This window comes from Tinamus guttatus, unplaced genomic scaffold, assembly GCF_059628265.1.
Source record: "Tinamus guttatus ecotype Peru unplaced genomic scaffold, ASM5962826v1 Tinamus_guttatus_pri_ptg000327l, whole genome shotgun sequence".
NCBI lineage: Eukaryota > Metazoa > Chordata > Aves > Tinamiformes > Tinamidae > Tinamus > Tinamus guttatus.
In genome coordinates, this window is record NW_028288861.1 from 8,851,801 (window position 1) to 8,876,661 (window position 24,861).

Below are 24,861 nucleotides of genomic sequence, written 5' to 3' on the forward strand. Positions count from 1 at the left end.
TTTCTTTCTTTTATTCTTTTTTAATTTTCTCTGCTTTTCCAGTTCCCTGAGCTGGTTCATCCTGCAGCTGGAGAAGCTCTTCCAGCTGTACAAGGATTGGCTCTGGCTTAAAGAAAGAAGAGAAACTGGGAAAGAGGATTGCCTGAAGGCATCTTGCCATTTTACATGGCACTTGGCTTCCAGAGGCTGCTCCAGAGAGGTGTGGGTCTCCCATAGGTCTTGCCGTATCTGCCTGCTGTAAGTTTTCTTGGGTACTCGCTAAATTGTAGCTACTTTTAGGCCCTTGATTTCCACTCCCACTGGGCATTCAGTTGGAATAATGCATGAGGCCATCCTTGACCTGCTTTACCACGGAGTTTCTCTCTGGGCGACTAGTGCTTCAACCCCCTCGATTCAACCCAACCCAGAAGCTCCAGGCGCAGGTTCTCGGCGCCGCCCCTCGGTGCAGGAGACCAAGCCCTCACAGCGTGCTCTGAACCGCTTTTCAGAGCAGGCGGAAGCCCTGATCTCTCCCGGAGCGCGGGGCCGTTGCCCCCGCCGTGGCACCCCTGCTGTCGGGAAGGAGGAACCCGTTTGTCTAAGCGCTCTGGACAGGCTCTCTGCGGAAGGAGTTTCATGATTTAGGATCGACTGGGCTGGACGCGCCTTGGGGCTGGGGCGGCCGCGGCCTCGGCGAGCCCCGCCCCGCCCCGCCGCGGGGACCCGCCCCGCCCGCCGAGCCCCGCCCTCCGCGGGGCGGGGCGGAGCGGCGGAAGTGCCGCGGCGAGCCCGGAAGTGCCCGGGCGAGGGGCTGGCGGGGTGCCCGCTGTCCGGTGAGTGCGGGCGGCCCGGCCCGGCCCGCCGGCGGCAGCAGCAGCAGCCGAGGCGCTGGCGGTGGCGGGCGAGCGAGTTCACGGCTCCCCCGCGGGGGGTGGGCGAGTCCTGGGCCCAGTCGCGGAGCGACAGCCGCTCGCGGCGTCGTTTCGGCCGTCGCCGCGGCCGCCCCTGGGCCCCCATGAGGGCTGCGGAGGCAGCGCCGTGCCGGGCGGGAGCGGCCGCTCCCGCGAGGGAGCGGGGAGCCGTGCGCGGCGCCTGGGTCGCTGCCCGTGCTCGGCCCGGGGGCGGCCGCGAGGGGTGCGGGAGCTGAGCGCGGAGGCCTCGGCCCGCGGAGGAGCGCTCCCTGCGCCCCGCGCGGTGCGCGTGTGGGCGAAAGTTACCGGGGGTGCGGGGTTGGGCCTGGACGCTGGCTCTGCAAGAGCTGCACGGTGGAGGGGGTGGCAATGTTGTGGGCTGGTCTTATGTCTTCTGAAACACTCCTCTAAGGAACGTAGGGCTCCAGTATCGTTTTTTTTTGCTGCTGAATGGATATTGGCTCACAGGCTTCTTGCTTTGCAACCCATTTCACTCTCAGTTTTACTGCCTTTTGAAAGTCTTCAGTCTACTTGCTGAGCAGGCTTGTGGCTTGTAGTAACTGATGCAGTCAGATCAGACAGCAAACTAGTTGTGGGCTCTCCTACCCTTAAGAGGCCTAATACAACACATGGTTTCCAGGGCCTTTCCAGGCACAGGACGGTTGGGCCATGTGCTGCAGTGGCCACTTGGGCCAGTGGCAGCACCTCTGCTGCTGAGGCTGGAGGGGGGATTTAACTCTGGTGAAGGAAGGAGTGAGCAATGTGGCCCAAGAAACAGCGCTTGTTCTGCGTTAATTCTCCTAGGCAGCTCCAAAGTGAGCGTGAACTTTAGTTAATGTTAGAAAGGCTGTAGTGAACTGGTGTCCACTGATGTGTTGGTAGTGGCGTTTATGTTTCTTTCTAATTATTCATTGTCTTTTTTTAGTAGATACTGCTGATGGATGAGTTGGTGCATGACTTGGCCTCGGCCTTAGAGCAGACTTCAGAGCAAAACAAGCTGGATGAGCTATGGGAAGAGATGGCCCTAAGCCCACGGCAGCAGCGGCGGCAGCTTCGCAAGAGACGAGGCCGTAAGCGGCGCTCGGACTTCACGCACCAGGCAGAGCACGCCTGCTGCTACAGCGAGGCCTCCGAGTCGAGCCTGGATGAAGCAATGAAGGATTGCCGGGAGGTCCTGGCGGCCAATTTCAGTGACTCTGATGACATGGCGGTGGTCAGACGGCACCCAGCACTCAGTGCTGCCCTGAGGAGCAAGCAGCATTCGTGGCACGAGTCGGACTCCTTCACAGAGAATGCGCCGTGCCGACCTCTGCGGCGCCGTCGGAAGGTCAAGCGTGTCACCTCCGAAGTGGCTGCCAGTCTCCAGCAAAAGCTTAGGGTGTCTGAGTGGAGCTATGAGAGGGGCTGCAGGTTCAAGTCAGCCAAGAAACAGCGTCTTTCACGCTGGAAGGAAAATGCCCCTTGGACAACATCCAGTCACGGCCTTTGTGAATCAGGAGAGAACAGGTCCTTCCTCAGCAAAGTGGGAAGGAAAGAGCGGATGGAGTGTGAAGCTGATGAACAGAAACAAGGCTCGGATGAAAACATGTCTGAATGGTGAGATCTCACTTTCTTCCCTGTATGCAAGGCAGATGTCTGCCTTGTTTGTCACTGCTTGCAATCCTGGGTCTTACTTCTAGAAGTTCTTGTCAAAATTATTCAGCCTTCTCCTTTTTTTGAAGTGAGGAAATACCTCAACTCCTTTTAAACTGTAGATATGTTTTCAGCAGTCTTTCCTGTGGATGTAGTACTGATGACCCAAAACATATATTCTTTCAAGAACTGGCAAGCTGATCTGTCTCTGGCTCCTGTTATACAAGCAGCTCTCTGAAAAGTGTGGCCTTGCTGCTACAAAGTGACGTCCCTGTGGCCTGAGCTTTGATGAGTAAATCTGCTGCTGGCTATTGTGTTATATGATCAGTATGATCTGATACCAGTTTCTAATTTTCTGAGTTTATTGTTAATAGTAATAGAGAACAGGTCACATCCCCCATCGTCACCACTAGCCCTCTGTGCAGGTGCTATATGAACCTCAGTCAAAACATTTGGTTTGGAGTTCTGAATATCTGCTCTGAATCTGGAATAAAGCCCTAGAGGGCTAACTATAGGAAGGTGTAGTTAGAGGATAAAGAAGTTGGAATAAGCTGCATTAATAACTTACAGTGTAAGTCTGCACACACACTGGTGTCTTGCATGTTTTTGTGCCCAGGCTTTGATGAATTTGTGGCAGAATCTCATACAAGAGATGGAAACGCAGATGTCATGGTCAGAACTCATTTGCATGTCACTCTTGGGAAGTTTCTCCCTTGAGTGTAAGCCTTTATAGTAGGTTTGGGGCTATAAAGCCTCTTCTGTAAGAAGAGAATTTTCAGGTTAGGAAAGAAACAACTGCTGAGAGGCAAATGGAAGAGACTTCTTAACGAATGGCTTACAGAAAATGAATAGGGATGTTCTGTAAATAGTTATGATAAATAGTTATCCTCTAAGAAATGAGGTATTCAGGAGCCATTTAAAACAAGGTGTTTTGTTGTTGTTTTATAATAGGTTTTTAGCTTTTTTTGTTTTTAAGGTTTAACAGAGTCTGTTAAGAGTTGCAGACCAAATAAAATAACTGGCTCAGGAATTCCTTAAACTGCTGACTGCTAGAAGCTGAGGGAGTGTACTGAGGAAATTGTCTGTCTATATTTGTCTTGTTCTTGCATTCTTTTCCTCCATTAAGATAGCCGCTATAAGAGAAAGGACAGTCAATTTTACAAGTACAATTGTTTGATCCAGTATAATTGCTCATAGGTTAGGGTTCATTTAAGTTTTCTGTCTATCTAGCTCCTGCAGTTTGTTGAAGTGGACAACTGGTACTTGATTATTGAGGGTTTTGTGGATAATAGCTTGAAGTGTGAACTTCTCAGAGCTATTTTTTGAGAGACTGAAAAGCACAGCTGTAACAGGTCCTTTCTGTCCTGATCCAGGCACCACTATTGTGTTTTTACCTAGGCATTGTGGTTCAGATAAGACATAGTTTGGGGCCGGCATTTTTAAGAGTGTGTTTTGAGTTTTTTTTTTGACCATGGTTTGATAAAAGCGTTTTTATCTTTTCAATATTGCATGCTGGTAGTCCATGAAAGAAAATGTGCTTTGTAGTTCCTGAAGGCTACACAATGTGGTGACGGACTGAAGGATAACTTTATTTTATGTGGCAGTGATGGACAGTTTTCCTTCACCTTTTTTTTTTCCACCAGTCATACTCTATCCCATCATGTCAAACTTGAACTTAAACCATCAGGTGTTGATCCAGCCTTTACTTGTGTTGAACTTTGAAAGAATAAGCACACAGCTTTTGTTTGACTCTTACCTGAGGACCGTGTTGGGAGACTGCTTTGTTCTCTCTGTTGTCCCTTGCTCACTGACTAATCATTGTAAAAGTGTCTGCATCAAATGCCATTTACCATCTGCTGCTGAATCCTTGGGATTCTCTTTGGAAATCCAAAGATCAGAGTATTTGACCTCTCCAGCACCTCATGTGTCATCTGTGGTGTGACTCACTGGGGAGGCTCGAAGTTGGAGAGAGAAATACATACAGCAACCCTCCTCACTGCAGCCTGTCCCTCAGAGCATTTTCCAGCTAGCAACAGGGTGAAATTAGCTACGCTTAACTCGCTTTTGCTGTGCTGTAGCTTTTTTTCCTGATAAAATGAGAAGCGCTTGGCACGGGTGTACAACAGGGACATGTCCTGAGGAAGGGAGAAGAAAATTGGATGCTTAGCAGGAAGAATGGCAGAAATGTCATCACAAGCTGGTGGGAAGGAAGGTGACCTATAAAGCTTGTGGGACTTGCAAGTAGGCTGTGGTTGATCTCGTCATTTACGAAGTACTTTAATAGTGAATTGGTTTCACTGCTGTTCATGCCTCTGGTGATGAGGAGCATCAAAGAACTAGTGTGTTTTTAGGCAAACTAAGTTATATATGATTCAGAATTGTTATCTTCATATTCTTTTTCCTTCCCTTCCCTGACATTTGTTTGTCCTTGTTATGTAGGCAAGAATCTCTGTAAATGCTAAAATATTCAGCGCTTTCTAGAAGCCTCCTTATCCTATGTCTGATCAAAAGCCTACTGTATGCAGTGGATAAAGTCCTAGTCACTTAAAAAAAAAAAAAGTTTGGATATTGATCCTTAAAGAGGGATAGTTCTGCATTCTCTTTATGGGACCATGCCCAGGCTTTTCCCAGGGAAAGATGTGCTGCAGTTTTGTGATTCAAAGCGTGTGTGAAATGGAGCATTTGGAATTGCTTCCCAAACATGGCAGCAGCGAACACAAACTGAGAGAACATCACCAGGGAACAGTGATGAGGATCTGAATGCAGTAATGACCTGACTCAAAACCTAATACTTAAATAATTGTGGAAACAATAGAAACAAGTGGTCTTAATTTAAGCAACAATCTGAGTAATTGTTCAGGGGCGACAATTAGTTGAGAAGCCTGTTAGAAATAACATGCCCTTGTGTCCTCAATGGGGTCAATTTGAAGACAAATTCTAAACAGAGTCCTGAAGTTCTCTATCTTGCTGATCTATGTTGGGTTCTCTCAGAATAGTCTGGATTTAGCTTGAGGGCAGAAAAAAAAAAACGTCCAAATCCAACACGCCTGGAAAAAAACCTATGCTGGATGATGTGTTTATAAGTGGTAGATGTCGAACTTGCATAATTCTTGACTTTTTCACACTGGGCATTGTCCTGACCCACCAATCCTGCAGTGGCTTCTCTGGCCTAATGTTAATGGAATCTGGCCCGGCAGTGTAACCTGTGCTTGTGCTGAGTGTGCAGTCCAGATCCTTTACCCTTCGGAAGGGAGCTGGTTTGATGACAGCCTGTAGTGGCAGTCAAGAGCCTGGCTTCGCTGATGTATTGGAGGCCCGTCTCTCAGAAAAGAAAAAATTCTCCTCTCCTGGAGGCAAGTGACAAAGACAGAGTGTTCAGCTTCCCCTCCTTCTCCAGCCCAGCCTGACCTTCTGCAGCCCCTCGGTGCCTCTTGTTTTCTTATTTTTATAGAAAATCAATACCCCTCCTGACACGAACAATAGCTCAAGAGAAGGAATAAATGGGGGAAACCCGAGATCTCTGTCCATCACCTCTCACTTTAACTCCCACAAACTATTTAATTATAAGCGTGTTTTGCTCCAGGTGTTTGCGACAGTGAAATTGCTAAATGAGGACCATTTTAACCAAAGATTGGGTGATCAATAACACTCTATAGCAGTAGCTTGTCGGATCAATAGCATTCATTATTTCATGGTTAAGGTAAGTAGCCTCCTTTGCAAGTGGAGGTCATTAATCAGTGCTTACTGGACCTGCAAAAAGGCCTGTGTAGGAGTCGAGTTTGTGTTCAGCCCTGAAGTGTAAAGGAGGTGGTGAAAAAGCTGAGATCCATGAAAGTTCGTTCCAGCAGGGCACTGGCAATAATGTGTACCTATAAGAAACTGAAGAGCTCTCAGTACAACAGGATGCTTAAAATACTGTTAATGTGATCTGGAATTTTGACCTAATGCTTTTTCCTTTCTCAGGCACCTTTCTTCTGAGGATGCCAAAACCCTTATGAAGCAGTCACTCAATCCTCGCATCTGCTGCTTGTGAGGACTATTAATCCAGGCTTTCAAAAGGGAAAACAGACACCTAAGAGATTTGCCCAGGGTCATACAGTGAGTTGGTAGGAGAGCTAGGAATGAAACGAATGACTCATGGTTCTCAGTCCTTGGCCTTAATTGCTTTGTTGTGTATGTGGGAGGGTGTTTGGATGACCAGACTTGTAATGGATTGATTTGGAATTTGATGTTAACTTATAGCCTGAAATGATGTGCAGACTCCTCATCCTCTTAAGTGTTGGTGTATTTTGTAAGAACAATAACATATAAGAACAATAACATGCTTACATGTTTTGTAAGAACAATAACATGCTTCTTTGGGGTGATGATCCTTGCAGTTTCCCTATCCTCCCGCCCAGTGCATGTAGGGATGTGCTATTTTGATAGTAGTGTCTGGTATGGCCCACTTCCAGTCCAAGAGAGAGGGACCTAGAGATGCTCTCTAACAGCATGAACTGATCAGGCAGTAATTCTGGTGCTGAGTTATATCTGATGTTCACATCTCCTGTAAGGCCCCAGTGCTAAGGGTGTGGGCAGTAGGCAGTTGCCATTTGTTCTGATACCTCTCAGTTAAATCAAAGGAAGCATTGTCTGAATTGTCCAAGGGTTGGTTTAATATCAGCATTAAAGCCATCAGATGCTTGGCTTGTATTTTTGCATATACTCATCCAGTTTTACAGACAACTAACAGCTTTCTACACAATAATTTCTAGTATTTTTCAAACTTTCATATGGCAGCTGCAACAAATGCAAAGTGTACTGTAACTGGTGACTGCATTCAGCAGCAGCAGGTCACGCTGTGCCAAGGTATTTAGCTGAAAAGCTGCAAATGTGCCAGGCTGTCTTCCCACCAAAGAAAAGAGAAGATACTGGGGACTGAAGAGGGAGGGTTATATATCTGCATAATGTTTTTGACAGAAAAAGATCTGAAGTAGAAAAATTCAGAGGGTGTTTTCTTACAGTTGATTTATGATTTAAGTGACCCAAGGACAGACATTTTAACTGTTCTTCAGTTGCCTAGTGAGTATTCCAAGCAGTGGCATAGTTTGATTACTTTACTACCTGAGGCAAATGCTGGTGTGGTAATTACTTTTCCAAAACTTAGAACTAGAGTAGATAAAATATTCTGCCCACTTTCAAAAGATGCTGCTTTGCTGGGATTTAACAGAAAACTATTATGTGCCATCCTAAAGCTAGCCATGTATCTGAAATGCAATGTATACAATTTGGGGGAGATACATACAGTATTTTGGACTGAGATAAGTTAGTAGAATGTGAGAAAATGTTTTTGTTGTGTATCTATTGAAATTGTAACAATGGGGGGTTTTGTTTGTTTGTTTTTGTTCCAGTGAAACCAGCAGTGTATGCAGCAGCAGCGATGCTGGCCTTTTTACCAATGATGAGGGCCGCCAAGGTAACGACTGTCCTGTGGTTTGTTTTTGGTTTTTTTTTTGTCTTTTTTTTTTTTCTCCTGATATATTGCTCTTGCTTTCTATGCATGCAGGGAAGGATCTAAGTTTGAAGGGGGTCAGAGAAAGGCCAGGAAAAATATGAGGGGCTGAGCCACTTAACTGCTCTTAAGTTAAGAAAATGAATTGAAAATTACAAAGGTATGATTTTGATAAAGTACACTTTTCCTGCTGAGATACTTTATCAGATCTGTAACATTAAATGCAATAAACTATTCTGGCGAGACACAAAACTACAATAGTAGTTTTAGAGCTCTGCACAGTGAAAGTGCAAATTCTATGATCCATTGCTATAGTTTTTTTTTTTTTTTTTTTTTTAAAGAAATGATGCCCACATACTGTTAATGCCCAGAATCTTAGTTCTTTTCTCTGTGGGGAGGAAGAAATAACTCCAAAAAAGCACTATTAATATTGACGTGTAACCTAAGAAACTTTGCTAAGACAGCAATAATATGTGATAGGTTCTATTTCTTTAAATACTTTGCTATTATGTTGTGAGTTGACTTCAGTCGCTTCAGTGTATATTGTAGTAACTGTTTCTTAGGGTTTTTTTGAGAGTGAGATATATGCTGGTTTCACTGATCATTGACCACGCAGAGTGCAGTGTATGTGACATAGGACAGAAGTCGGTGCAAAAGCAGCTGTAGTAGACCCATAGGCACTCGATACTGTAATATTTGGAACAGGTAGAAGGTGACCCTAGAGACCTATAATTCCATGCAGCTTGTGCCAGTGTGCACTCTGATTCTGTCACATTTCACAAGCTGAGATTTGGATGAGATCTCTCCTGGGAATATGAGAGTGCTGAAGCAAATAGTATCAGGAATTCAGTAGGAAATGCTGCTTCCCCTAGCCTGCTCCTGACCCAAGTATGTGTGAGAGAATACCGTGCTAACAAAGATGCTTACACTTTTTCAGATGATGTGTTAAGTTGTAGGGCTGATCCGTTGTGATCATTAAGTGGCTGTAACACTTTCCCTGAGAGCAGGAATTTGAAAGATGAGCTTTGTCTTTTGTTTGCTGACAAATAACTTAAACTATTTCCAGTACTTACCCTTTCAAAGAATCAAAAAAATGAAGTCCTTTGTCCTCTCTTTGCTGATGACTGTTCAGGGGGAGCTGAAAGTGGTGGGCACTTACCTATGAGATGACGAAGCAGTGTGGTGACTGAAGTATTGAATTTTTACTTCATCACCTGAGACATGATTGCTGCAGGTCGGTTTAGTATCACTGCATATTTGCTCTGGTCCTGCACTCTTTTTTCTTTTCTTTTTTTCTTTTTTTTTTTTTTTTTTTGACGTTAACTTTTGGCTGCTTTTGGCTCAATAGGGTATTGAGCACATAAGAGAGCATAGAATATATTGACTAAAACCAATCCAATTATGATCTTTATGATCTTCCTTGTCTGGAGAGGGGAAGAATGGGCTTGATCTCACAGTCAACAAGACTATGTCTAGTTAAGCAGTTTTATACCGTAATAGCTTGCTGGCAAAGATGTTTTAGTTTACGTTTATGTCAAAAAGAATTGGAGAGTTCTTTGAAAACCAAATGTTGCATTTTTCAGGTTAAAATAGAAACATCTCCCTTTTAAAACAATTTTCAATCATAAAAAAACGAACATAGTAAACAACAGCTCTCCACTTTGGTGGGATGGGGAGAACCTAAAACAATTTTTTTTCTTTTAGATCACTATACAATCCTGAACTGAATAAGGGGAAATTTAAGTTATCCACTTTAGTGGAAGATAGATTTTTTTTTCCCCTTCTTTTGAGGGTGTATCATGTAATATTTGTGATGTGAATTAAATGGGTTGTCTTTGCAATTCCAGCTACCAGTGTGGTTCAGCGAGGGGAGAATGATCCTAGTTTATAATTTGAATGTAAGTTTTTATTGTAAAATGAATTGGGGCATCTCAAGGTGAAAGGAACTGTGGTATCAGTACATGATCCTTATTCTTGATGTTTGTCTTACAAAAGGACTGTTGGGAAACGTGTGACCACACCAAGTTTTTAGATCCAAAATCATAGGGATATTTTAGCACAAATTATTAACACTGAGAACTATCCAACATGACTTAGTTTTAATCTAACAAAAGTAGGTAGGATTCTCTGTATTTTAAGAAGTATTTATTGGAAGCAGCAAGATAAGGTGACATATCACAGAAGTCAAAGGCAGCATCAAAACTTTGGTATGAAGCTGGCAGTCCCACCTGTTGCTGGTCGGAGTTGTTTTGGGGTTGAGGCTCTGTCTGAGCTGCTCTTTCTGTTATGTATAAAATTGCATTGCCCTCACTGGAGCGAGGTGTTTTGGTCTTTTGGCCTGCAGGTATAATGGAGTTTGGACAGGGATATTGTGAGCTGAGAAAGGAGAGTAAATGGGGTGCTTATGTTTCCCAGAAGTCATGCAGGACAGTAGTTTTTAAGGCAAGGTGAAATAACTTGTAAGTACATGGGGCTATTTTTCAGCTCAGATGCAAAAGAGCTTAATCTATCTGGATCTGCTTGCCTGATACTGCCCTTGGGGGATTTCTGCCAGGCTGTTTTACCATAAAAAATGTCTGATGCAGGTCAGCGTTAGACTGCAACTGTATTAATTACCGTGGCTCTGCTTTATGGAGATTTCTTTTGCTACTGCACTAGCTTTGCAGGAGCTTCGTGGTTCTGATAGACTCTAAGGCATTTTAATAGAGCCAGACTGACAGCATGGTTAGTAGTTACGCTCTGAGTGACCATTTTGATTACTCGTGTGCCTTTTTTTTTTTTTCCCTGTAAGATGCTCAGTTTTGAGACTAGGAATCTGTGTCATGAGAGAGTGTGTTCCTCCTGCTTGCCTCGTGAGCCTTGTCTTCTGCTGTTGAGAGGTCTCTCCTGTGGTGGCCTGTAACATGTGCCAAATGATTGGGCTCTACCTCTGTGATGGTAATTACTTCAGAGAAAGAGCTGTATGTTAGACACCACGCAGCACTAGGCTAAGGTTGATGAGATGCAGCCATAACAGAGTGATGCAGCTGCCCTAGGCAGGTGTATAAAGAGGGCTTTGTTCTGTAGGGAAATTCTGCAGACGGATGCGTTGGTTAGTGTAAAGCATTAAGGTTGGTGAAGCCCTATAGTTATTGCAGATCATTGAAACAGAATATATATATAAGGATGTTTAGGAAGGATTTCCTAATGAGATCTCAGCTGTTTTACCTCGTCTGAAAATGCCCACCTATGGTACTTTGTGGGGCAGTCTTGGAGCATGTTGTGTTTCTTGCAGATAATTCCATTCTATTTCTTTAGGAGATGATGAGCAGAGTGATTGGTTTTATGAAGGAGAATGTGTCCCAGGATTCACTGTCCCCAACTTTCTCCCCAAGTGGGGAGCTGACCACCGATCTGACGTGGAGCGGCTTGACTCGGGCCTGGACAAGCTCTCAGACTCCACGTTTCTTTTGCCCTCACGGCCAGCTCAGAGAGGTGAGCTCTGTAAGGAAGGCAGCCTGTCGTTGAACTCTGACATGATGCCAAGAGTAGATATTGTTCATAGGCACTGCAACTTAAACCGATGTTAGTGGTGTGTGTGGAGCTTTTGTTTTTTTTTCCTGTTACTAATGACCTTTCTTCATGTGTTTTGTCCTACCTTTGCAATGGAAAGATGTGGATATGACATTTATGTGCTTGGGTTTTATAAACTTTTTGTTGTTTGTCTGTAGTGCAATAAAATCATGATTCGAAATATCTGCACAAGTGGAGATGATCCTGAAATAATCATTATCCTCACATCAGCTGCCCTAGTTCTTGAATCTTTTTTCTTCTTGTTTTTTTATTTCCCTCTTTTAATATGTTTCTATTTCATTTATAAATACATTGAATGAATAAATTATCTGCTTCTTGCAGATTGAGACAAGATCTGATTTGAGCAGAAACTAAATAAGGCATGGCTGTATACAAAATTTGATCTCGATCCTGCACTGTGTCTACCTAACCATTTCCCTTTCTTGGATGTTTTGTCAGTCAGAATCTCACTGCTTTCCCTTTTCTTGGTTTTTCTTTTCAGGGTTTCATGCTCGTCTCAATCGCCTGCCAGGAGCTGCTGCCCGTTGTCTCCGAAAAGGTCGCAGGAGACTTGTTGGCAAGGTATTCCATTTTGCAAGATGATAAATTTATATTTACAGTGTAGATCAGTCCTGAGGTAGTGTTCTAAGTAAGTTAGCAAGTGAATTGATTTCTGTAGAAAGTGGTCCTTGCACATGCTCTCTGTTTTGCTTAACTGCTTTGAATGCCTGAAGCTGATTCAGTGACAAAGTGGACCTTAAGGAACATTTTGAATGGCAAATACAATTGATCATTGCTAAAAGAGGTGTGGAAGGTTGTATGAGACTGATTGGTAGAGAACATAAATAGCAGGAAGCTTTAGGTAGAATATGGGGGAAAGTAATGATGACAGGACACTTGTGCGTGCTTCTAATCTGAGACTGCGAGGCCCGAGAGCTGACTCAAAGGTCAAGGAAGATCAGATTTTACAGGCATAAAAATGTTACCACACAGCAGTGTGGTATGAGTGGCAGCAGAGGAAGGTGGCTTTGTCAGCTTCCTTTTAGTGACAGAAGGATTTGGTGCAAAGAGGAAAGAAATGTTAGTCCTACTCCTGTTTGGAGATTTGGCAGAAGCCTACTTAGGTGGGGAAAAGGTCATGGCTGGATGTTGGAGTGGAAAGTGCTGTTCATTATGAAGGATGTTTCTAAGAAGGAAGGTTTTGGCTGAGTTGGATTTTACTTTAATTGGGATGTGCTCTTGATGGTGTTTGTGTATATTCTGAAGTGGCTGCCTTTAGAGAGTCTTTGTTAGAGAGAGGTGTAAGAGGAGGCTGGGGGCTAGAGAAGTGCACTTTCCTGCTTCTCTTCAGTCACACCTGAAAGCTCCTTATTTGCCCCTTCTTCCTTCTAGTCACCTTGCTTAGTTATAACCAGTGTTTAAAATATGAGTCCTCAGCTGGCAAGAGATCAGCTTTGGGTATGGCTCCTCAGGCCACATGCAAGTGACTGGGCCTCTTGGCAGCACCTCTAATGATCCAAATGAGAAGGATAATATTTACTTGTTTAATTCATCTTCATCACCTTAAAGGGATCTTTGTCATTTGCAGCGGAGGTCACTGCTCCCCCTTCCCCATCTCTAAATTGTAATCATAAATAATGAGTTTCATTCAGAGCTCCCCGCCAGCAAGCTGCTAATTACCAAAAGTATGGCTTGTAATTTACACAGTAATAAACCGTAAATTTAAACATTACGGCACTTTAAGTTAGTAATTTTCCTGCTGTAACAAATAGCCCATTTTTCACCCCTGCTGCTACTACCTCCCCCAGACTTTGTGTGTGTTTTGCCTATGTAGCCTGGTACAAGCTATGAAGAATCTTACCTGTTAAAGCCTTTTACCCTCATCTTCAGACACACCACAAAGTACATTCCTTTCTTCGAGGTAGTTGCTGTGCAGATATGAGCAGCTGGTGCTTCAGGCTGTGGGAGTACATTGTACAGGCGCATGAACGGAGCAGCGTCTTGCTGAGAGAAGTGCACTCCCACACCAGAGCAAGTCCTTTCTCCTGGGATGTACCTTTTTTGTTGAGTTGTTAGAGAAATTATCCTGCACTGTTGCCTTCAGAAAGCACAAGTTCCATGCTTACTTTCTTAGTTTTGTTCTTCTGTGCTTGGTGAATCCCCTCCTTTGATTAGAGGAGTTGCCTTCTGTTTGTGAGGGAAACAATCCTAGGTTTTATTGGTGGGGTGATGTGATGTCTCACCCCTTGGCCTGTTTCTGGCCCAGCTGGCTGCAGCAGCCTGTGGGTAAGCGCTGCTTTGCCCGTTCCTGTGTTCTGAACTGCACCTTTGTGAGCCATACCATGTACTCATCCAGTCCTTGGTGCAGCCCTTTGCCAGTGCCACTAAAATGGCAGCAAACTTGCCCAGCAAATAGAAAAACATGCCATTCTCCTGCATTCTTACTAGTTTAATCAGTTTAATTACCTGAAGTTCTAAAATGAGAAGGTAGGTAAGTTTAGCTGAGTGTGGGTTTGGAAGGAAAGGATGAGGGTAAAAGTTGTCTTCTAACTGGCAGCAAGAAGCTGTTATGTCTGCTCACTACATAAGAATCTGCAACTTTTTACCTGTCTTTGTGTTTCAGGAGACCTCCGTGAGCACACTGGGCACCGAGAGGTTAGGTCATATTGTTAGTGACCCTCGCCAGAAAGAGTAAGGCCCTTACAGTTGTGGTGTAGGACTTTGGGAGGGGTGGAAGAACTCTGGGGTCCCCTTCCTTTCTGGGTCTGGAGGGAATGAAAAGCTTTACGATAATTTAAGAATGCAGTAACCTGCTGAATAGGACCCGCCCCTTTAGTGATGGTTTCTCCACTATTTTATTTGCATTTGCTGACTTTCCCCAGTGTTAAGGTTGCCCCGGTGTGTGTGGCAGTGCACAAAAGCCTTTCTGTTTCCAGTCATCTTTTTATTTTCTCTTTCCTTATCATATACCTTCACACTATAACTATGGCTCTCCCATCAGTCATGAGAAGAGCTCTTTCTGTTAGTTTTTAAAAAGTTTCTATGTGGAGACACACTGTGGGCATGTGCCCCAATAGCAGAAATTTTACTGACAAGGCAGCCGCGAAATTACCTTCTCCGTCATTGATGTTCTACATCTCCTTTGCCAATTTGTGTATTATAATTATACTTGGCACCAGAAATATGCCGTCTGTCCCTGGGGTCCTCTAATGCTGTTCATGTTGGGGTGTTTACTAGGTAAGGGAGGCTCCTCTCACCTGTAATTTAGTGGGTTCAGCCTTCACCAGCTCATGACATCCATATTTCTTCCCTGGATCTGAAATTTGTTGTTTTTACTATGAGTCCTGTTGGTGCTTAATCTCTCTTCTTCTCCCTCCATTTTTGTTCCTCCCTTCTCCTTCTTTCCCTACCCACAACTATCTTTTCCCTTATTCCTTTCTTCCTTGGTTTTGCTCCCACTTCGCCTTTCTACTCTGCCTTCTTCCAGTTTTTGGTTACCATCCATGGGGAAGAGAGATCGCAACCAGGTAAGCTGACACTGCTCTACCTTTTTTATTTTCTTGGTTTCCTTCTCTCTAGAAAGAACAAAGTGCCAGCCTCTGATTTCCCCCACACTGTGGCCTGTGCACGTGAGGTAAGGCAGCCCTGTCCCTTCTTGTTTTGGTAACTGATGTCTCTGGGCTTTGAAAGCAACCTGTCTCTCAAGCACTATATTGTCTATTTGGACTGAATAGCCCAAGAACCCCTTTTGTTTATCTCCCTGTGTCAGTCTTGTTCCAGTCTTCCTCTGGTGTATCCAGAGGATATGGAAGGTTAATTCTCTTGACAGGAGAGCTTTGGCCTCACAAAATTCTATAAGAATGGGAACTCTTTTTAGATGCTTTTGTTTTGCTTTGTCTGGCTCAGACTTTTGCCTGATAATCTGATTAACTGAGAAGGGAAAAACTGGTGAGCTGATTGTAATTAAATAGCAACTGTACCAGGGGAATGTAAGAAGTGACAAGTAAGTGAAATAGCTGCTCTTTTAACTCACTGAGGCTCTTGCATATGGACTTCTACCTTACTAGGTGGTGTCCACTAAGTCTTGCATAGGTTAAGTGTCAGGAAACTTTTTCACTTGAGAGAGAGCTCATCTTCTTGATACCAGCAAGCAAAATCATTTTCCAGTTGAGCTGTCATGTTGTAACTGTTCAGCCATGCACACTCCCTCCTGTTCAATTATAAGTTGCTTTTTGGTTTGTGAATTTTAGAGTTAAAAGCCATTCCCTTCAGGTGGCAGCAGTTCCTATAGTGCTTGTATACTGCTGAAGAGATGAATGATAGTTACAGTAAGCTTTAAAATGACAAAAGTAAGTGCTTTTGTTTTTCTCAAATGAGCTTGCATCAGCTACAAAGGATTGTTGGTGATTCTTCCCTACTTTCCAGCTGAAGTGTTATTTCCCTGATAAGCCAACAGTCCAGAGTCCAGTTAGAGGAAGAGCTCCCTGATAACAGAAACTGTATGGCACAAAGTGCCTCACTTTCTGTCAAAGTTTGAACACAATGGCCTAGTACCAACTTCTAGATTTGCAGATAGTATTTATGATGAGTCCTTCTACAGCTGTGGTTTATTCATTTATCCTTTTTAAAATGCATCAGTGAGCCGAGTAATACAAGAACATGGGTTCTGGAGATTGGTGTGGCACCTTGCAAAGTAGATGGAACTGAATTTCCTGCCAGTTGTGTGAATTATAAAGAGGTGATGGTGAATGGGGATGCATTGCAGGCATCCAATAGCAGCTATGAGAATGAACTTTGTATTTGGCAATTGAGTAAGGTAGCCAATGCTTATATTGGTTGAATAGATGAATCCATTTCTGTCCTGTTCCTTTAAAAAAAAAAATATATATATATATATATATATATATATATATATATAAATATATATATATATATATATATATGTATCTTTAAGAACTGCATCTTCCACAATGACCTGTCTTGTTCAGCCTTGCTGGTCTCAGAAATTGTCCAGTATCTGAAATTATTCTGACCAAACACAGTTTCAGAAATTCCTTTTAAGCAGTTTGCAGGGAAAGAACTTGCAAAAGGAGGGGGAGGAGTGGTGTACAGTTAACTTCCTATGTAATGAATTGGAAGCTCATTATGGACTGAGCCTGGTAGGCCTGAGTCTCCTGGAAATCTCCGAGATACATTCCCCACAGTCACACATTGAAACATTTTGTGCTTGTACCATTCGTACCAGCGACTTTTCAATGTGAAGATGGTCAAGAAGCTTCCTCAAAGGGAAGCAGACTTGCTCATAGTGTACAGTAGTGGAGCTCTTTGAGGATGCTCTTGGTCTACTTGCATTTGTGGTAATGTGAGATTCATGAAAGAGGAGTATGCTTGTAGGGCTGCCTGTTCTGAGAAGAGGGTTGGTTATTGCTGTTATGTGCTATGCCAGCTTTTCTTCTGAAGTCAGTCTCACCCTTCGATGTTTTGGAAAGTTCTCCATATACTGTATGAACACCTATAAGGCATAGACCTTAACAGGTGTGTATGGAGACTGTTTCTTTTAACACTTTGCTTAAATAAACTCTCTTGACTTTCCAGTTCAATCCATTATCTCCTCTGTACTCTCTGGATATGCTTGCTGATGCTTCCCACCGAAGATGCTCACCAGCACACTGCACTGCCAGGTAACTCCCTTGCTTTGCTCTCTGGGGGTTGTCTTCAGTAGTGCTCCGCAGTTAGTAAAGTACTCACAGGCCTGGAAGTTAATGTGCTTTCCCTGGTGAACACGGGAGGCCTGTGTTCAACCTGAGTGTAAAGCAGTCTCTGTGCACTAAGTACTTACACTGTATGAAACAGTGTATGTTAGGTGGAACACGCTGCGTTTCAGGAATAAATGTGATCTGTTGTGTGTTGTGCAGTGAATCCCTGCTACTCTGCTACGTGATTGTAAATATGCATAGTGGTGGTGCTGGGTATTAGATTCAGAACAAGAAGAGAAGGAAGCTGCTGGCAAGCTGGTGTGGGTGAGATAGTGAGGCCTTTTTGGGGTCCTGAGTGCCTAAAACAGTGATCTGGTATGACCTCCAATGGCTTGATATCTCTGTATATTGCTGCAGTAGAAATTGAGGTCTGGACTGGCCAACCGTCAAGATATTTGAGTCTGTACAGTTGGGGTTAATAATGCTATTTGGGTACCTGGTGTTGACTAATTCTAAATTAAATGCAAGTCCCCTGGAGGCGCCTCCAGCTCCTGCGCTGCAGGTGACTATCCAAAGGTAAGGTGCCCTTGAGCTTTAAAGTAGAAGGAGACAAAGCCTTGCCTGGGGTATTCTGTTTATATTCTTGTAGAAGGACTTAATCTGAAAGAGCCGTCTGGACTTTCAACTTCATGGTTTTCTTTCACTTGTTAATTAGCAAATAGAGCATGAAAAATGTACTGAGGTTGTATGTGTCTGAAGGAAAGTTTGGCACCCACTCAGCAAACCTCTCCTCCCGCTGGCTTCTGTGGGAATTCTGTGATGTCGCACCACGACCTCATGCTGCTGTAGCCGGAAAAAAAACAAAACAAAAAAACCAGTTTGTAGAAAATCAGCTGTGAGAAAATGTAAAGAACTCAGAAGCCTGTGCATCAGCATGTTGCTTCCTTTTTGTGCTTCTGCCCCAATTTGGGTATTTTTCCTCTTGGAAAACGAGAAGGTTGGTCTCTTCAATTGGAGTGAACCTGTCCTTTCTTGTGCCTTGAATGTCATGCCAAGTTCTACCCAAGCTCCAGGTGGCACCAGCTCTTCTCCATTCAGTCTGCCGGAACACATAGCTGGTCAGCTCGTGTTTACAAATTCATACAGGCCCAAGTCTTTACCTCTGTGGTAATCTGTGGAGGCTTTTTTCAGAGCTACTGCTTGCGGTTTAGTTGAACAAGGGATTCCTGAAGCTGGGGTGATCATAGTGACTGCTTGTTTTTGTTACTTATGTCTAGCAACTGGTGGATATGCTTGGTTCCTTCTAAGGACCAGTTGGCTGATGTCTTGACCAACATAATTCCTGATGAGTTGTCAGCCATGTTGTTTGTCCTATCCCAGAATTGGCTGCATTTTGAGAGACCTGTAGTTATAGGTAAAGTGGTTCCTATTACAGTGTGAAATATGCTCTAGAATTTTTATGAGGGGAAAATTATGGTTAGGATTGAACTCTTCAATGCAAGGTACTTGCCTTAGGTAAAGACGCTGCCAACAGCAAAAAAGGAGACTTCTTCCTTCGCAGAAACATTCTCTTCACAATACTTGTTCTTTAATGCCTCACGATCCAAGTCCGCTAGCAGTCTCTTTTCTCATTTATTGCAGGAGGTTCAAATGGTCTCTCTGAGCTCTCTTTATCCATTGCCCCACTTAAAATCTTCCTCCTTTTCTGTGAACTGATTAAATTCTAATATTTGGTGGTTTACTAATCTCCTTAACAGCTTGCATCTCATCCTGTAGAAACTTCACTCAGAAACTGCTCTGAATGAGGTAGGAAAAGAAGCACTAATGCCCTGAGAATGATGTGAAATGCAATAGAGAAGAGCCCATCTTGGTGTTGTGGGCAACCAGTTTCAACCTGAGCACTTCCTTGTGCTTAGTTTCTTGTCCTCTTTAAATAATGTTATTTCAAATGAGTCCAGTGGAGTTATGATGTGGAATCTGTTCTCTGCCATGAAAATGCTTTTTTTGCCTCTCTAGATTTTGGTCCAGTTCATCTAGCAGTGCAGTGCATGGCTGGTAACCGTGTAAACAGAACTGCTGGCCAGAATGCCAAGCATTGAGCCAGGGTGTTCAAGAAAGGCTTTCTGGTGTCAAGGAGCAGGTTCTGCGAGGAGGGTTCCTTGGGAAGTCTTATTTGAAAGGCCAGATAAATTGTATGCTACCAAGATTACCTTTTTTGGTTTATGTCTGTGATGAGAAGAGATTTCATTCAAAGTGTATGCACAGCACTGGGAATTTCACACCCATCATTAGAAGCAGTTTTGTGTGTGTGGTGACTGTTATCATTAGTGGTGTAATTTTATTTTGTGAAGCGAGGAGAGTTTCCTGCTTTCTTGCAGTCTTCCCGAGGGACAGCTGGTGTATTAATTTGCTGTATTGCCTCCTGGCTGTTCCCAGGCTGTTTTTTCTCTTCATCATGGAATTTTTAATGGCTCTGCTGCCTCTTGGGAGGCATACAAGGAAGAGTACCTCAGGGATCTCTTCCCTTTTTTCACATGCCTATAATTACTCTCCTTTAAGAGCACAAAGCATTTGCTAATCATGTCTTGTCTGTTAAGGTTTCTGCTTGACAATGCAGGCTGTTAAAAGCAAGCAAATAGAGACTTGCATGGACAGACCAAGCGATCCTTCTCTTTCCCCTCTACCTAGTTGCCACCCTAGTAGAAGGGGATTGAGCAGAATTCTGTTTTCTTTTGAAACTGCTTCTGTTTAAGAAGACTTTGTCAAGGCTCAAGGCAGAATATTTAGTTTTGGTTTTGGAAATCCCACGGCTTTATCAATGGGAAGATGCTATGTATTGTTGATTCCCTCAAAGGAAAGTTCTTCCCTTGAGGCAGGGTGAGAATTTCAGAAATGCTTAGAGCCAATGTTCCCTTCAATTTGGGCTTGTGTAAAAGATAGAATAAAACAGGAAGATAGAAGATAAAATGTCCCTAATGTTTACTGTGTGTGTAGTGCTGGAAATAAGAGTAAGGGGTGAAAAACTCAACTGAATGTTCTTACTGGAAGACACACGAAAAGCGGACATAAGTGCCTAGTGGGATGGCAAGCAGATTTTGAAGATGCAGTTTTTAAGAATTAAGTGGGACCTCTGAGCTATTTAGCTGAATCCTAAAGAAGATCATCTGGCACGTGCTGTCAATTAATGTTAAACTTAAATGTAGTATTTAACAGAATTTAGAAGGAAGGTCTCACATCTGGCCAGGAACATGGCATAGAAATCTAAAGGGTAGGTGGTCGGTTCCTAGTAAACTGCCAGTTGCTCCACACCCTGGAATTGGTGCTGTTAGACTGAAAAGACTTGGATGTCTGTAATTCTAGTTCTAGAAATATGTACATGTCTAAATCTTCTTCTTTTTTTTTTTTTCAGTCTGTGCAGTGGCTCTGACATTTTTGCCTCTTACCCAAATGTGTGTGACTGCCTGCAAATGTCAGTCTTTTCCTGAGTTAGCTGAAGGAGTGAACTAGTGTTCAGAATTTCATGTAGTCCCATTTGACCAGAACAGTATTCAGCTTCTTCTATTCAACCTTTCCACATGTTTTCATCTTCTTGAAAGCTCTCTATATGGAATTATCTTTGATTTCACCTGCTTTAGCCATCTGTCTCACAGTCCTTCTTAACTCTTTCCATTTAGCTGGAGCACTTTCAAGTTGTCTTTTGCTAAAATTTGGTAGTTTATCAGCTGAGGATTTAAATTCTGCTGTGCTGTGAGCAGCAGCTATCAAGTTAGTGTCACATGTGGTTGCTTGGGGCCTCATGATCCATTTTCATGAGTCCTAATTCTCTATATGAAAAATAAATTCCTCTTCAGAATTGTTTGCTTACCTTCCTTTTCTTCCCCTATGAAGTATGTTGCCATCATCAAGTCTATATATTCATCAGGCTTATCAGATACAAGGATTCTTTTTAGCACTTTTTAGCAGATTCAATATGAAAATGTAAATCAAAATATATGGTAATGCATCCTCTGTCTAGAAGCTTTACTTGGGGAAAATAGAAGCAAAGTGAATTCACTTGTTTGTCACACGCAGACCTGTAGGGATCGAATTGCTGCATCATTGCAATGTTTGGGGAACTAACTGCTACCTAATGAGGGCCTGTGAGATTCAGATGGTTTAAGAAATGAACTGACCTGCTGGAAGCTGAAGATCATAGAATCATAGAATGCTTAGGGTTGGAAGGGACCTCTAGAGATCATCTAGTCCAGCCCCCCTGCACACGCAGGGACACCTAGAGCACGTGGCACAGGACTGCATCCAAGCGGGTTTTGAAGATCTCCAGAGAAGGAGACTCCACAACCTCTCTGGGCAGCCTGTTCCAGTGCTCTGTCACCCTCGCTGTTAAGAAATTTTTCCTTAAGATGTTCTCTAGAAGCTCTCCAGTGAGGCATTGCCACTCGGAGAAAAAAATCTGCTATCCAATGTGATAGCAAGAACCATGGGAGCTCTGCCTGCAGATTGGATGAGCAAGTTGTACTGATTTACACATGTGATGTGCAGATCAGACTGCAGTGCCCAGCTGCTGTACAGTTTCAAAGAGGAGGAGGGAGCCTCCTCTCACTATTAATTTTGACCTTTGAAGCTGCCATAAACAGCCTCAGGTAACACCTCAGGGCTCAGAAAAAGAACCTTTCATTTGGCCTATGTTTGGTGGGAATGCAGCATCACAACAACAGCTGGGTTATGGGCAGCTTTAGTAGCAGGATGCTTGTTAGAAGGCTGTCTCTGAACATTTACTTTAAATGAGAATAATAGCACCTCTTGTTTGTACATTGGTAGATTTATGGCCACCTCTCACTACACAATCCAAGGGCGCCGCTTGCGAGGATAGCGTTGGAATAAAAGATCATCAGCAGAGAAACTGGATTGGATGATGTGAGGTTACAGTGAGGGACATATACTTCTAGGTGTGTAATGTATGTGTTTCTGCTTCTAAGAGGGCCAAAGACTTAAGTGTCACAGTCCTCTTTGGAGAGTCTTTTCAGAGGCCTCTGCCACGAGAATACGGTGTTTTTTAGCCTGTGTTTTGGGAACCTGGGTATATTTTTACAATCTAGACTTTGTTTTATAGGCTGTGTAGGGTTGAGGGACCTGGCTGTGTTTAGGCAGGTTCTTGTGACCTGGTGTCTGTCTGTGCTCTATATTCCATCTCCCACAGATGATACTGTTTGCCAATCATAAACCCTACAATTTTCTATTTTAACCCCATGGTAGATGAGACAGTGGCAAACTTCTCTTAGGCCCCTGTAGCTCAGCATGAGTGTCTGTCAGCTGTCCAGAATATGCAGTTACAGTCTGTTTAATAATATAAAAAAGCCATAGAATATCTATGTGAGAATAAGGGAACAAGAGTGAGAAAGAAAATGTTGCTCAATTTGTCTCCTTAGAGGGCAGCAATGAATCCCAGCTTTATGCCCAGTAAACCCTGCTTTTTCTCCAGTTGAACAGTATGCAGAATCAGGCACCTCAAGTAATGTGTTATGAATGAAAGATACATTTATATTTCCTGGATAATTCTTCACTTGTGATTAAAAAAATCATCACTGTCAGAAAGTAACTGTAGTTTTTTTCATATAAAGCCATTTTTTGATAGGTATGTAATTTTTCATTTGCTAACTTCTGGCAACGAGAGGCTGCAGCGCTTCCTCTGTGTGAGCTGGATATATTGCAGTTATCAGGGTACCTGCACTTCAGATTCTGCTCTTTCTGTACAGGTGTGTTCTGCTTTTCCTCTTCTCAGAGTAGCATTCCAGTCCCCTCTGGACATTACAGCAGTTTTTTGCATTAGGCTCTGGTCACCTAGCAGATCCAAATATTCAAGTGTGATTGAGCGCTGCTTTCTTTTTATGATCCACCAGCCCTAGCTTAGAAGTAATCATACAGTTATTTTCCTTCTGTTGTTTGTGCAACAGCGAAGAAAGCAAAGAAGTCTGGAAGGATTGAAAGTGAGGACAAAGTAAGAATGGTCCCAATTTCTCAGTTTAGGCGTCTCTTTCATCCCGTAAAGCTCTCTACCTCTGATTTCTTCACAGAAAAGCTTGTAACAATGGACTCATGTTTATTTTAGCTTCCTGTTTCCTCTCAGCCTCATTTAACATACTTCTGAATTATTTCTAAGCTGTTCAAAGGAATTGTTAAAATCCAGTTTTGGCAGAAAAACTATCCTGTGGTTGGAATCTACAAGATTTTTGCAGTTTGACCTGTTGATTGCTCTAGTGTTATGTTGTACCTGCCCATTATCTGGCTTTCTTGTTGATGCTGTTTCTAGGAATCTGCTGCTAAGCTGGAATTAACTCTTAACTCTCACTTATTATAGTGCACCCATATGCTAGCCAGCAATTAGAAAATTAGATTGAAGTGCTCGATACCTAGCAACAATGCCTGTTTCGTGTGTTGCACCTCAAATCCCCGTGCTGTGCGTGCCCTGTGACGTCTGCTGTCCTGCGTGCTGCCTCTGCCAAGGCTCGTGTGCACCACCTGGCACGTGCCCCTCTGCAGATTTATGGTGCCTGTAAAGTGCACCAGCCACTTGAAAATGACACTTTTACCACCAGGTTAGTCGGAGCTAGTGAGTAATCAATAGGTTCCTGATTTACTCTCTGGACTGTGGGTGATCAATAAGGGATAAACCCGAATGAAATACATGTTACAGGGGCAATTTATGACCTCTGAGGCTTTTGTGTTAGAGGCAGGGCTGCTAGACGCAGCATCCTTGCTACAAGTTTCCATCTGGAGAATATCTTGGTTTTATTTTCACTACAGAAAGGGATTTTGAGAATCTTTTGCTCTATTTTGTTTTTTCTTTTTCCTGTGTAATTCTGTGGCAAAGATAGATGTGGTTTGTGCATGGGTCTGAAAACCAGGAACTGTTCGTGTAGCTGTTATTTTTGTCAGTGGGGCAAATTGCATTAAGTCACTTGAAAATAATAGTGATCCTCTACTAAGGATCAACTGTCTGATGTTGGTGTAAGCACACAAAATTAGAAAGTAAGCCTTTTTATTATTGAATGAAGAAAAGAGTTGGATTATTATATATAATTATGTAGTCATCTAGTTAGTGATCTAATCATATATCACTAAGGCAAAATACAGAACTGAAGTTACACTTGATTGAGCCTATTTTCCTTGGATTATGTGTGCCTAGATATTTCAGAATACATGGCAGAACTGCGCTAGAAGAATATATAGCTACTCATAATCTTGTATAAAAGCAGTTTTTGACTAAACTGTTCTCTATATATGTTATTTAAAGGCATGAGATTTGTGTGTGTCTGGTATTTCTGAAAACCTTTAGTTTATCTTTTCAGGAGACTTCTGTCTCTAGTGCCATTAATATGTGATCCCCAAAATGAAGGATTTGAAATACTAGCCCTCAGTGAAACTTAATTTCAAAAAATTTAAATTTCTGCTATTCTTTAATGTTGGGTTAAGATGACACATCTTGCAGACTTCTTGTAAAAGTTTTGAATTTTATTTGAAAGTGCAAAATACTAGATACTTTGTTTTGCCTTTTCTTTCTTCTTCTTGTTACTGTGTTTAATGCAAGTAAGCAAACAGACTA

The 24,861-nt window shown here is 43.1% G+C and overlaps 1 protein-coding gene across 3 annotated transcripts in view; it reads left to right on the forward strand.

The window, feature by feature from the left end:
- The first annotated feature begins 1,820 nt into the window (after window positions 1-1,820).
- GPATCH2L (G-patch domain containing 2 like) overlaps window positions 1,821-24,861 on the forward strand; it is a 29,681-nt gene continuing 6,640 nt past the window's right edge. For 2 of the 3 annotated variants that reach the window (XM_010225023.2, XM_088529305.1), the window contains exons 1-7: window positions 1,821-2,486; window positions 7,913-7,977; window positions 11,311-11,487; window positions 12,068-12,147; window positions 14,189-14,256; window positions 15,145-15,199; window positions 17,161-17,246. In XM_010225023.2, the coding sequence (XP_010223325.1) occupies window positions 1,828-2,486; window positions 7,913-7,977; window positions 11,311-11,487; window positions 12,068-12,147; window positions 14,189-14,256; window positions 15,145-15,199; window positions 17,161-17,246 (1,190 nt within the window). In that variant the 5' untranslated portion in view covers window positions 1,821-1,827. Of the gene's footprint in view, window positions 2,487-7,912; window positions 7,978-11,310; window positions 11,488-12,067; window positions 12,148-14,188; window positions 14,257-15,052; window positions 15,093-15,144; window positions 15,200-17,160; window positions 17,247-24,861 lie in introns of all 3 variants that reach the window. The other variant, XM_088529303.1, reaches the window with a different exon arrangement.